Genomic DNA, 12,890 nt, shown 5'->3' with positions numbered 1-12,890 from the left:
CTCCCCAGTTATCCTCTGTTGACTTAATCTTCCTCTTCATTTTTTCTCTCCATTCATTCTTAGTTTTCACTGGCTTGTTGAAAAAAAAGAATCTCCTGCAACTCTGTTTCCAGCCAAATGGCTGTGAGTCTGTGGTCATGAAATGAGACAAGCTTCGTACCTAAGACAAACTTTATTGATTTATCTGAGCTTTAATCTCTGTTTCTGTAAAAAGAAGATGATGTATCCTGCTCTGTCTGATTCACAGCAGTATTTGACCCAGTAGATCATTTTTTCTTTCTCTTCTCTGGCTGTTCCTTTTTAGTCTCCTTTGCTTGTTGTGCTTCATCTCTTCAACGTCTTAATGTTGAGGCACCATTTTAACTCATTTTTGGATCTCTTTTCTCATCTGTCTACAGTTGGTGATTTCATACACTTTTATGGCTTTAAATACTATCTCTTTATGGAAACTCCTAATGCTAGCTTTTCCTTCAAACTCCAGTTTCTTATGTTCAATTACCTAATTATTAATTTCTGTTGTCTGTAAAACATCTCAAACTCAAAATTTGCAAAAATGATAACCAAAATGACCCAGGTCTGATCATATCATTACTTTGCTCTGAATCCTGTGATGGCTTTTCATTTCACTCATGGTGAAAATCAAAGTTCCTATAATAACCTATAAAGCCCTACACGATCTGACCCGCCATTACCTTTCTGACTCTGTCTTCAGTTGCTCTCCACCTTTTTCACTACACTCAAACCATTGGCCTCCTTGCTAATTTTCAAACATGCCAGGCATTGTTCCACTGCAGGGCCTTTTCGTGAGTTGTTTTGTGTACCTAGCACACTCCTCTGGATAGCCACTTGGCTTGCTTCCTCACAGCCTTCCTTGTCTTTCTGTAAATATCAGCTTCTCATTGAAGCATATCCTGACCACCATAATTAAAACTGCAATATGCCCTCCTCTCCTGGCTCTTTCAGTACCCCTTACTCTGATCTCCTGTTTTTTTTTTCTTCTTAGTACTTCACTTCTTTACTTAATTGATCATTTATACATTTATCATATTTATTATTAAATGTTTACTGCTAGGATGTAGCCTTTGCCTTTTTTTTAAATCACTGATCTTTTTGAGTTTATCCTGCTTAGAATGTGTTGATCATCTTGTCTTTCATCAGCGTTTGGGAAGTCTTTGGCCATTGTTTTTTCAGATGGTCTTTCTGTTCCCCTCTTTCTTCTCCCTCTGAGTCAGTCATTTAGCATATTGGTTTGCTTAATAGTGTCCCACATGTCTCTTTAACTCTATTCATTTTTCTTCCTTTTCTTTTTTTGTTCCTCAGACTGAATTACCGCAGTTGACCTATCTTCAGGTTCACTGCTTGTTTCTCCTGCCTGCTCAACTTTACTGTTGAACCCCCTCTAGTGAATTATTCATTTCAGTTTTACTTTTAAGTTCCAGAATTTCTATTCAGTTTCTTTTTATTGATGATTCTTTATTTGGTAAGACATTGTTCTCCCATTTCCTTTAGTTATTTGCCTATGGTTTCCTTTAGCTCTTTGTATGTATTTAAGAGTTTATTTAAATCCAATGCCTAGCCTTCCTCAGGAACAGTTTCTGTTAATTTCCTTTTTTCCTGTAATGGGCTACACTTTCTTATTTCTTTGCAGGCTTCATAATTTTTTGTCAAAAACTGGACATTTTTATTATTATAATGTAGCAATTCAGGAAATCAGATTTTCCCTATTTCCAGGAATTTGTTATTGCTGTTGTAGATTGTTGTTTAATTAGTGATTGTTGTTTGACTAGTGTCTGTTTTTTTTGTGTGTGTGGCCACTGAAGTCTGTGTTCTATTAGCTTAGTGGTCAGCTGCTGATACTTTGACAGCATTTCCTTAAATATCGGGGACCAAGAAAAAAAAAAGAAGAAGAAAAGAAAAAATACTCTCCCAGTTTTTGCAGATTGGCTCTGTGTTGGAGTATTCCTTCAAATCATGCCAGGTCATTTACCACTCTGCCTTAGCCTTCACCTCCTGCTTGTACAAAGCCCAAGGTAAAAGTTTAGCGTTTCTCAGACCTTCCCTGATAATGCCTCCAACCCTGGCCACATGTGTGGTCTTCTTAATTTTGCTGGAATAGACAAGAGCTTTTTAAAGCCCTTATTATTCCACATAACTCTTTCTCACCCTCTTCCTTCTCAGGCTTTTCAGTCTTTGTCCTATTATTTCTTGCTTCAGGCTGCTGTGGCCAGTACTTTTACCTTAAAATGTTTTCAGCAAATGCCTCCTGAGAATCTGCTCCTGTCCTTGGAACAAAGGCAAGCTGTTGTGCTGGAGGTCAAAACAACTGCAATTCTGCAGGAATCCAAAGTCTGTGTTGCTTTCTATGCATTATTAGCAGCCTATATCAAGAGTGTAATAGGCTGCCATCTCTACTATCACTGCTAGTCTAGGAGTGCGGGGGTGATGGGCAGGCAGTTTAAAATGCCACAATGCTCTCTTAGCACAATACAGCAACTTCTTTAAGCTCTCCCCTGCTTAAGTTTTTTACTAATTCCTGTGAAAAGTTGATCTAGGCTAGTTTTGCCAGGTTGTTACTGCCAGAGAGCTGCTCATACCATATCTGCTTTTGTCCAGAACAAAAGAATAAGATTTTTTTGTCATTGAAACTCTAGAGTACAACCTGATGTCGTGAAGTGGTAGTGTCCTTTAAGCAAAAGACTGCTACACCTGGAATTACAGTTGATGATGATAAAGAACTCAAATATCTTTTGGAGTAGATTTGCACAACCCTGTGTGTCCTCAGTAATCACAATAATCAGCTATTAGGAATAGACATTTGTCATTAGAATACTTGTTGAAATATCAGAAGTGAATTAAACTTTCTGAGAATCAAAGTATGTTTATGTTCATTATTATAAAATCAAAGAAATACCAATTAAGTTCTCAATAAACAGCAATAAGTTGATGGCAACTCACTCATACGGTAAGACTTTTCTTGATGTGCTGATTAGAAATGGAAACAAGTATGCTAATAATGCTGTAACTTTGAATATTACAGATTTCTCTAGGTCCAGGAATGCAATCTGAGATTTTTTTTTCTTTCCTTTTTTTTTTTTTAATTTTGTTGCAATCTGAGATTTTTAAGAGCTCTATTTATTATGATGACACAGCAATTTCTTTGTATAAAATTTGTGAATCTACTTTTCTTCTTACATCTTTGAAATTCATTCCCTCTGTCTCTCATTTTTGCAGCACCTGAAAAGAATTAATCTTTTTGGAAATGTACCAAAAGCTTGCCTAAAACTATACTAATTTTTAGTTTTCTGAAGTCTAGGAAGATAATAAAAAATAAGTTTTCTTTCACTAAATTTGTAATGTTTTTGGCACTATATGTGTGGTTTTGTTTTTTGCTTTTCCTTGTGGTACTTTGTATGTAGTAAATGTTCAGTATATGCTAAACCGATACAGTTAAAAGCTACAGATAGCAGTAGCTTAGAATGTGGAGTTACGTGGAACAAACGTATGTTTGGGAAAGAAAATTCTTTTATTTCACAGTTTTTTCCCTGAAAATGTTTTGTGCCACAAAATTCAACAAAGCATAATATCTTCCTCCTACTTTTTTGTTTTTTACCTGTAATGGCACTTTTTAAAATTATTATTACAAGTTTTATAAACTAGCCAAAGGATAAAATAAAGGAGAACAAGAAAAGTTGCTCAAAGTTCCACAACATGTGTAGCTCTGTTGTTGAGTACCCATGCAGCTGGCAAATTTATAATTGTCTGAGGAGATACACTTTTAAATAACATATCAAAACATGTGAAAGAGCTAAGCAAGTTATAGGTAACACATTCTATGCTAATAAAGTGGTTTACCAGGTATCAATTTATTTTCTCTCTACTGCCCTTTACTAAAATAAAATACACTGTTTTTCCTGTGAATTGACCATTTCTCAACATTTATTTTTCTAAATACTTTGTTTTGTTTTATTTTGTTTTTTGAGCCAGGGCATCACTCTGTCACCCAGGCTGTAGTACAGTGGTATGATCTCAGCTCACTGCAGCCTCAACCTCCTGGGCTCAAGTGATCCTCCTGAGTAGCTGGGACTACAGGCATGCACCTCCATCCCCGGCTAATTTTTTTTTTTTATTTTTTGTAGAAAGGGGGTTTCTTGATGGTGCCCAGGCTGGTCTTGAACTCCAGGGCTCAAGCAGTCCTCCTGCCTCGACCTCCCTAAGTACTGGGATTATAGATGTGAACCACCTTGCTTGGCCAATTTTTCTGTATATGTTTATGGAGACATAGAAATAAGCTTTATTGCTGATCAAGGATTAGTCATTTAAATACTTTATTATAAATGCTGATTCAAGGTGTTACAACAAACTGGAGGGATTATTTCATGATGTTATCTAGGAGGTAAATGTTTATACTGAAGAAAGATTTAGGGAGTGTCAGAATTATTGTAAACAACTGAAAGAAAGACTAATGGACTGTTATTAAAGACTTAATATATTTTCTTTTAACCTGTAGGTTCTCTGTCCATCTCTTGCCTTGCCTTCTTTTTCTTTCTTTTCTTTCTCCTTACAGTTTATTTGTTGAAGAAACAGGTTGTTACTTCTGTTTTGTTTCCCATGGTATGAATTTTGCTGATTGCATCTTTATGTGTAGTTTAATGTGTTGTTTGGTCCTTCATATTTCCTGTAAATTGATAATTGACTCTAGAAGCTTGATCACATTCAGATTTTTTTTTAGAGGGGAGCTGGCAGTACACACAATTGTTTCCATTTTCATGATGTTACCGGTCGTTGATAATCATGCTGCAATCTGTTAGTTCATTATACGTTACAAAATGGTGATAGAATTATTTATTTATTAACTGTTCCTTTAAAAGTTTATATCATATATCTCTCTGTGTATTATATAAAGATTAATGTGCAGGAGTTTTGCTTTCAGTGAATGTTTGCATTCCAATCATTACTTAGAAAGTTTTTTTGTCCTTTTAGAGTTGCCTGCTGAAACATTAAAGTAAACATATAAGAATATTATGGTTTTACTGTACTCTTGAAAAGATTGAATGTCTAAACTAATTTAATAAAGAATCATTCCTTGTCTTAACACTTGTTTTTTCTAAAGAATGTGTCAGAGTTGGAACTGTTGTTGGATTGAAACACTGTCAGGTTTTTTATATGCTTTAGAGTTTATAGCCTTCACAGTCTATTTCAGTCTTTATTGCAATCAATTAGGTAAAGTTCTGCATTAGGCTCTTGGTATTTATGTTCTCAGGCAAATTTCTTCTAAACCACATGAAGTTGTTAGTACCTTTTAGGAAACAAAACTTAAGTCTAATTTCTGTCCTCTTTCGGAAGACTTTTCTACTAAAGAAAAGAACTTGAGTTTTGTGGTTGGTTTAAGAATGGTATATATGATATCTTTTATTTACTCTTAAGTATAATATTTTTTATAACAAGTAAAATACCACAAAATAAATGAAATGTTAAGACAGATTTTAAGATAAGCTCTTTCCTGTGAGTCAGTTTTCCCTGGAATATTCTGCCCTTGCAGCCATGGGGCAAGTTGATAAGTATTCTGCATGCCTTTAGTTCCCTAACAGTTGATGAGGAAATTCTGGAGGTCTGAACCCTAAATAAAACCAGCTTTCGCCGGGCGCGGTGGCTCAAGCCTGTAATCCCAGCACTTTGGGAGGCCGAGGCGGGTGGATCACGAGGTCGAGAGATCGAGACCATCCTGGTCCACATGGTGAAACCCCGTCTCTACCAAAAATACAAAAAACTAGCTGGACGTGGTGGCGCATGCCTGTAATCCCAGCTACTCAGGAGGCTGAGGCAGGAGAATTGCCTGAGCCCAGGAGGCGGAGGTTGCGGTGAACCGAGATCGCGCCATTGCACTCCAGCCTGGGTAACAAGAGCGAAACTCTGTCTCAAAAAAAAATAAATAAATAAAATAAAATAAAATAAAACCAGCTTTCTAGGTTTAATATTCAGCTTATTTTATATAATAAACCCTTGACATCAAGTATTAGTATCCAGATTTCTGGTTCTGATCCAAAACCAATTTCTGGTTATACATCTAGATTTCAGTAATGATAGTTTAGTATTTTACTCTACAACTCTACCAACTCTCCCCAACATACAGGAGGAACAGATACTGTTTTATGGATAAGGCAATTAAGGCTCAGAGAAATTTAGTGATTGTCACCCTGCTAATAAATTGCAAAACTAGAATTGGAATCCAGGTCTTTCTGATACTAAGCCTTTGTTCTCTCTACCACAACAAATTGAAGAGAGGACAAGAAAAGAGGTCATGTAAGGAATCATTTTATTTTTCCCGTGAGAGATGATCAGGGACTGAAATAAGGCAATTGGAAACAGAAATAAGATTTAAGGGTTTCTGTTGACTTGATGTCAGATTATATGTGAAGAGTGAGGGAATAGAATTATTAAAGGTATGAGTTTTCTAGATATGTCAATGAATGATCATGGTGGGAAAAGAAGCAACTTCAAGAGGGATACCCTTTTTTTATTCCTTTCTTTGTGGGGTTTGTTTGTTTGTTTGTTTCTTCGCTTTGTCACCAGGCTGAAGTGCAGTGGCACAATCTCAGCTCACTGCAACCTCTGCCTCCTGGGTTCAAGTGATTCTCCTGCCTCAGCCTCCCAAGTAGCTGGGACTACAGGCATGCACCATCACACTCAGCTATTTTTTTTTTTTTTAATAGAGACAGGGTTTCACCATGTCGGCCAGTATGATTTTGATCTCTTAACCTCATGATGCACCCGCCTCGGCCTCCCGAAGTGCTGGGATTACAGGCATGAGCCACTGCATCCATCCTCTGTATGTTTTTATATGTTGATTCAGGTGTTTGTGGTATATTTGGAAAAGATATCCAGTAGGCACTTAGAATTTCAGGTTACTACTCAGATTATTTGAAATCTGTTGTTAGAGAGTATAAGGGAATTAAACAGGGACAGATACATTCTTTTTTTGAGACAGTGTCTCACTCTGTCGCCCAGGCTGGAATGCAGTGGCGTGATCATAGCTCACTGCAACCTCCACCTTCTGGACTCAAGCCCACTTCAGCCTCCTCAGCTGCTAAGACCACAGATGCGTGCAACCACACTTGGCTAGTTTTTATAGACACGGGGTTTCACTGTGTTAGCCAGGCTGGTTTCAAACTCCTGGACTCAAGCAACAGGGACAGATAAATTCTTAATTCATGTGTATTGAGTTAATCCTCTAACACCATGGTACTTACTAAGGAAAATTATAAATTCATAGTTCTACTAAGGGACTATCTTGAGGCTTATAGCCTCAAAAATTCCTTCTGAATACTTACCTAGCATTATGGGCACGTAGTCAAAAAGGTAGTTTTCACGGGGCACAGTTTGTCCATTGCATTGAATATACTGACCTCCTTGATGTGCCTAAATGTGAAAGATTTGATTGCATAATTTATGGTATTGGAGGACTACTTTCAGGTAGTTCCCTGGGAGGGGAGGGGAGTTCCCTCTATGATAGCCCCGTTTAGAATAGTTTTTCTGCCTATCTATGTATATTACTGTGTTTTTCCTGCTTTAGTAAACATGGATTAGAGGGGGGAAAGAAAGACACCACAGTCTTGAAAACATTTTAATTTATTAATGATTTAATGTTGAGGTTGCACAGAAGATTCAATAAAGAAACAGTACTTAAAAGCCAGTGTGTTGAAAGAAAGGAATTCGTATGTGCAGTTTATGGTCCAGTGATATGGCAGTGACTTATGCATATGCCCTTGCTCGGTTTCTGCTCTGTGAAAGGTTTGAACAAATAGTAATACTGGCAAGATGACTGTTAGCTACAAGCCAAGAAATTTTATTGCAACAACAAATTATAATGTAGTTACCTTAATTGGTGTGTGTTTCATTTTTTAAAGCAGAAAATTACAGCTCCTTTTTTGTTTTTCATTAAAAACTGAATTACGTACTTATAATTAAAGCAGTGTGTTTACTTACTGTTGCCTATTATCATATACCTTATGATGAACCACAAGTGTAGTAATACTAAAGAGCAACAAAGTTGTTTTTTCATTTTCTTTACATGATAATTATATAAACTAGATTTTAAAGCCTTGGAATGTATTCCCTCATTTTACATTTAAAGGTTTGACTCCCAAAATTACGTGTTATCTTTGTGTTCAGAGGGCAGGAGGAAGGAGACTCTGATCCAAAAAAGATTTAAAACCACTGTATCAGACAATTGGCAGATAGTCACATAACTAAGTCTTGAGGGAATCTAAACCAAGACCCAGTTTTTCTAAATGTTTGTTATTGTCTAAACCCACTGTGTCATGTATAGTAAGCACTCAATAAATATGACTGACTAGACCCAGCCACCAGGTCTTAAGAAAGATAGAGCAGGCTCTTCAGAAAGCTCTGATTCCTGCCATGCCCCTAAGTGGTTATTACGCTAGTAGTCCTGATTTTTTATTTCTAGTATCATCTTTGTTATTCCTCTACACAAAATCAGTATGGCTCTTCTACCTACTTTTCCTCAAGCTTGTTTCTAGCATTCCAGTATTCGTTCCTTTGCCCACAACATTTATCCCTTTGCTCTCAGAATCATGCCCATTCAAGATTCAGTTAGCTTCAGAAAGTAATACTCACAGGTACGTCAATTTTCCCTTGTTTTGATTATCTTGCTGAATTTTAAATTTAAGGGAGAAAGAAAAAGTAGAACAGAAAAGGGCTTGGTATATTTTCTAGTGCTTAACCATTAGGCCTTGAACTTAGTAGAATATACTTGTCTAAGTCTCTAAATATAAATTTAGTTTAACTCTCTTTGTCTCTTATTAAGTAATAAAAATTATTTTACCTATAGTACTTGGCACTGTGCTAATAAGCCATGGTAGCTAGAAAAATATAGTCTCAGCCTTTGTGCAGTCTAGAGTGGTTTTATTGGTAATTAATTAGGTGACAAAACATTTCAGTGAGTTTGTTAGACAATTTGGGTGTCAAATTATGGAAAGAGCTTCAAGTTCTTAGCCTCATAGGAGTGAAAGTAAAAGTTAAGTGTTGGTAGTTTCAACTACAAATTGAGATTAACTTCAAAAACCTCTTTATCACCATATTTAATATCACTATAAATTTTATTTTTATTTCATTGGAATGTTACTCATTGAAGAAAAGTTGTCCTATAATAATGGGCATTGATTTAGACCTATGATCATTGGTTCATTTTTAAATGCTGTCTAATTGTAAAGTTGGAACAGACTTACAGAACTTCTAGTCCCATTCTTCCTCTTTTCAGATGAGTAAAGGATCCTGGAATGTTTGGTTAATTGAACATTGTCTAAATTGTCCCAACTATTTAGAGACAGAACAGGAATTAGAATATGAGTTTTAGACTTCATAGTTTCCTCTTATATAACTTATTGTTATTTTTCTCAGTATATATTAACTGATAGCATGTATGTTATTTCTGTATTTTCAGTTATCTGCTCATCTGGTTTTTGTTATTCCTGAAAAATAGTGAAGAAAAATCTCTCTCTAATTATAAAGGAAAAAACCTAAGTAATTTGCCTAATGTCACATAACTAACAAATCAGCAAAACTAGAACTAGAACCCAGATCTTCTGTTTTCTAGTACATTGCTTTTTTAACAACACTATACTGTTTTTCCATATTGTTTCTAATAATACTAGTGACGATTAGTATTTTTTCCAAATTATTCATATAAGGAAATTTAGGCAAACTGAGAACATTTTCAAGAAAGAGTGATGGACTCTATTGCAGGGAAAAATAATCTAACCTTCCCTTCTGCAAAATTTCACTTTAAGAGATACAATTTTCATAAACTTCATTCTATTCCATTTGAAATTTGAATTTACAACTTTCTGGAGTTTGAGACTAAAGGATACTTCCAACATAGAATTATAGATTTGAATTGGTTTGTGGTAATAACTGCTTTCATTCATAACAGGATAGCCTTTTTTAAAATGCCTTTTAATAAATAAATGTTTTAATCTGAAAAACCTAAAATGTCAACTAATTAAATGCAAATCAACTTCTATACAGTTATATATAAGTCATATTTAGTGCGGGATTTCAGTTCACTTTAGTATTTTTAATAGGACCTCTGAACTCAGTGCCTAGGCCCTAGGGACTGTGAAGGTCTTGAAACAGCCTATCTGGAGAAGTTGGAAATTTGGGTTTTAATGTGAAATATTCCCATCTTAAATGCTAATAACTTATTTTGAGGTTTTTTTTTTTTAAGTACGTAGGCCAAATAAATTCTGCTGCAGGCAGGATTATCCTTGAGCCAATAGAGTATGAATTTTATTTTATTGGTTTGAATTACCGAAATCACTTTTTGCTGGGTTTTCACCCTTCATGCTTTTAACCTGTCTTGTTCGCAGGTATCTCCTTAATCTTTCTAAATCATCATTCCATTTATCTATAGCAAAATAAAACGGAAATTGCTAAACCTGACAGTCAAGACACTATCATTTTGATCTTAATTGCCTTTCCACTTTTATTTTCTATTACATGTGTTACAGAGACACTGATTGTATTCAAATTAGACAAGCCTGGTGAATTCCAATCTCTAGACCTTTGTGGACTTGCTTTCTTTACCCTAATGCCTATATTCTTCTTCATCATTTGTCCAGTTCTTCCAATACATTCAAACTCACTTGATGTCTGCATTCTCTATGAATTTGTCTTCTGACCACTGTTACCTCTTTCTGTGGTAATTTTTGTCCTTAGCATTTATTTGGTATTTGGTAGGTAGTTTATGCCACTTCGCCATATTAATACATTTTTTTTTTTTTTTTTTTTTTTGAGATGGAGTTTTGCTCTGTCACTTAGACTGGAGTGCAGTGGTGCGATGTCAGCTCACTGCAACCTCCGCCTCCGGGGTTCAAGTGATTCTCGTGCCTCAGCCTCCTGAGTAGCTGAGATTACAGGCATGCACCACCACGCCCAGCTAATTTTTGTATTTTTAGCAGAGAGGGGGTTTTACCAGGTTGGCCCGCTGGTCTTGAACTTCTGACCTCAAGTGATCTGCCCTACCTCGGCCTCCCAAAGTGCTAGGATTACAGACGTGAGCCACCACACCAACCTTTAATACACATTCTATGTGTGTTGGTTTTGTCTCAGTAAATGCTTGATGACAGTGAAAAATCTAGAACTGTATATGCAGCTTCGAAGTCTAGCAAAGAGCCTAGTTTCTTTTTTCTTCCTTTTTTAATTTCAACTTTTATCTTAGATTCAGGGGATACATGTAATGGTTTGTTACATGGGCATATGGTATAATGCTCGAGTTTGTGGGACAATTGATACTGTCACCCAAGTATTAAGCATAGTACCCAATAGTTTTTCAATCCAGGCACCCTTTCCTCCTCCCTCCAGTTCCCAGTGTTTTTTGTTGCCTTCTTTATGTCCATGAATACCTAGTGTTTAGCTCTCACTTACAAGTGAGAACATACAGTATTTGGTTTTCTGTTCCTGCCTTAATTCACTTAGAATAATGGCCTCCTACTGCATCCATGTTGCTGCAGAAAAACATGATTTCATTCTTTATGGCTGCAAAAAAAAAATCTTTTTAAATCCCCCCCACTGGGGGATTTAAATCTTTCGTGTAACTTAGGAAATATCCAGGAGTCTCTATAAATGACTTTTGTCTTCTGGAAAAAAAATGCAAAGTGACCGAGAAATAGAAAAATAGATGTAGAGCAGTGTGCTGCCCCTCACATGGCTGTCCCCTGCTATGGAGGAGGCACCAGAGAATACCTGGAATCCAGACCTGTGGTTGAGGACTCACTTATACTCAGAAAGGAGTCCTTTTTCTGTACATGTATTCTCTGAATATTGAAGATCAGATTTCTTCTGTCAGTAATTAGAACTCTGTGAAAGATTTTTAATTCTGCAATTTATGTTTTAAGTGCTTATTGTTTCCTATAACTTTGTCAAAAACAATAACTTGGTTAAAACTCTTCTGTCTTAACTTAAAATATGTTACCTATAACACTGGCTTCACTTCCTGTTTTTATCAGGACCCCTGAACAGTGCCCAAGTGTTGTCTCTTTGTTGTCAGAGAGTTACAACCCTCATGTGCGCTATGGAGCTGCAATGGCCTTGGGGATCTGCTGTGCTGGTACAGGAAACAAGGTAAAGCCCAAAGCCAATGGGGTCAGTTCTTTTTTGGCGCCAGACTGTTTTTCCTCCCCGAAGAGTTTATGTAACAACTATAAAAATACAAGTGCAGTATGATCTGTAAGACTGAACTTGCCATACAGAGCTTCCCAGTACTCCCTCATTCTGCAATGCTGGATTGCCCAAAGCTGCTTAAGAATAAATCATCACATTACATGGATAGCTATAGCTGAAACAATGCTTTTGAATTTTTTTTTTTAAATCATTGATTTTGGGGCGGGGGGTGGTGGTGGTTGTTTTTGAGGTGGAGTTTCGCTCTGTCACCCAGGCTGGAGTGCAGTGGTGAAGTCTCACCATGTTGGCCAGGCTGGTCTTGAACCGCTGACCTCAGGTGATCCCCTTGCCTCAGCCTCCCAAAGCATTGGGATTACAGGCATGAGCCACTGCTCCTGGTCTTTTTTTTTTTTTTTTTTCTTTTTTTGGTTTGCTTGAGTCTTGCTCTGTTGCTTGGGCCAAAATGCAGTGGCAGGAACACTGCCCACTGCAGCCTCGAACTTCTGGGCTCAAGTGATGCTCTGACCTCAGCCCACTGAGTAGCTGGGACTACAGGCATATGCCAACACACTCGGCTAATTTTTTTTTATTTATTTATTTATTTTTTTTTTTGAGACGGAGTTTCGCTCTTGTTACCCAGGCTGGAGTGCCATGGCACGATCTCGGCTCACCGCAACCTCCGCCTCCTGGGTTCAGGCAATTCTCATGCCTCA

The 12,890-nt window shown here is 36.8% G+C and overlaps 1 protein-coding gene across 1 annotated transcript in view; it reads left to right on the top strand.

The window, feature by feature from the left end:
• Positions 1 to 12,890, top strand: part of PSMD1 (proteasome 26S subunit, non-ATPase 1) — a 117,362-nt gene that overhangs the window by 66,850 nt on the left and 37,622 nt on the right. The window contains exon 17 of the mRNA XM_039469633.2: positions 12,024 to 12,138. Within this exon, the coding sequence (XP_039325567.1) occupies positions 12,024 to 12,138 (115 nt within the window). The remainder of the gene's footprint in view (positions 1 to 12,023; positions 12,139 to 12,890) is intronic.

The sequence above is a fragment of the Saimiri boliviensis genome, chromosome 5 (genome assembly GCF_048565385.1).
Source record: "Saimiri boliviensis isolate mSaiBol1 chromosome 5, mSaiBol1.pri, whole genome shotgun sequence".
Lineage (NCBI taxonomy): Eukaryota > Metazoa > Chordata > Mammalia > Primates > Cebidae > Saimiri > Saimiri boliviensis.
The sequence above is the reverse complement of the archived record's forward strand: the minus strand, read 5'-3'. Positions and strand labels throughout refer to the sequence as shown.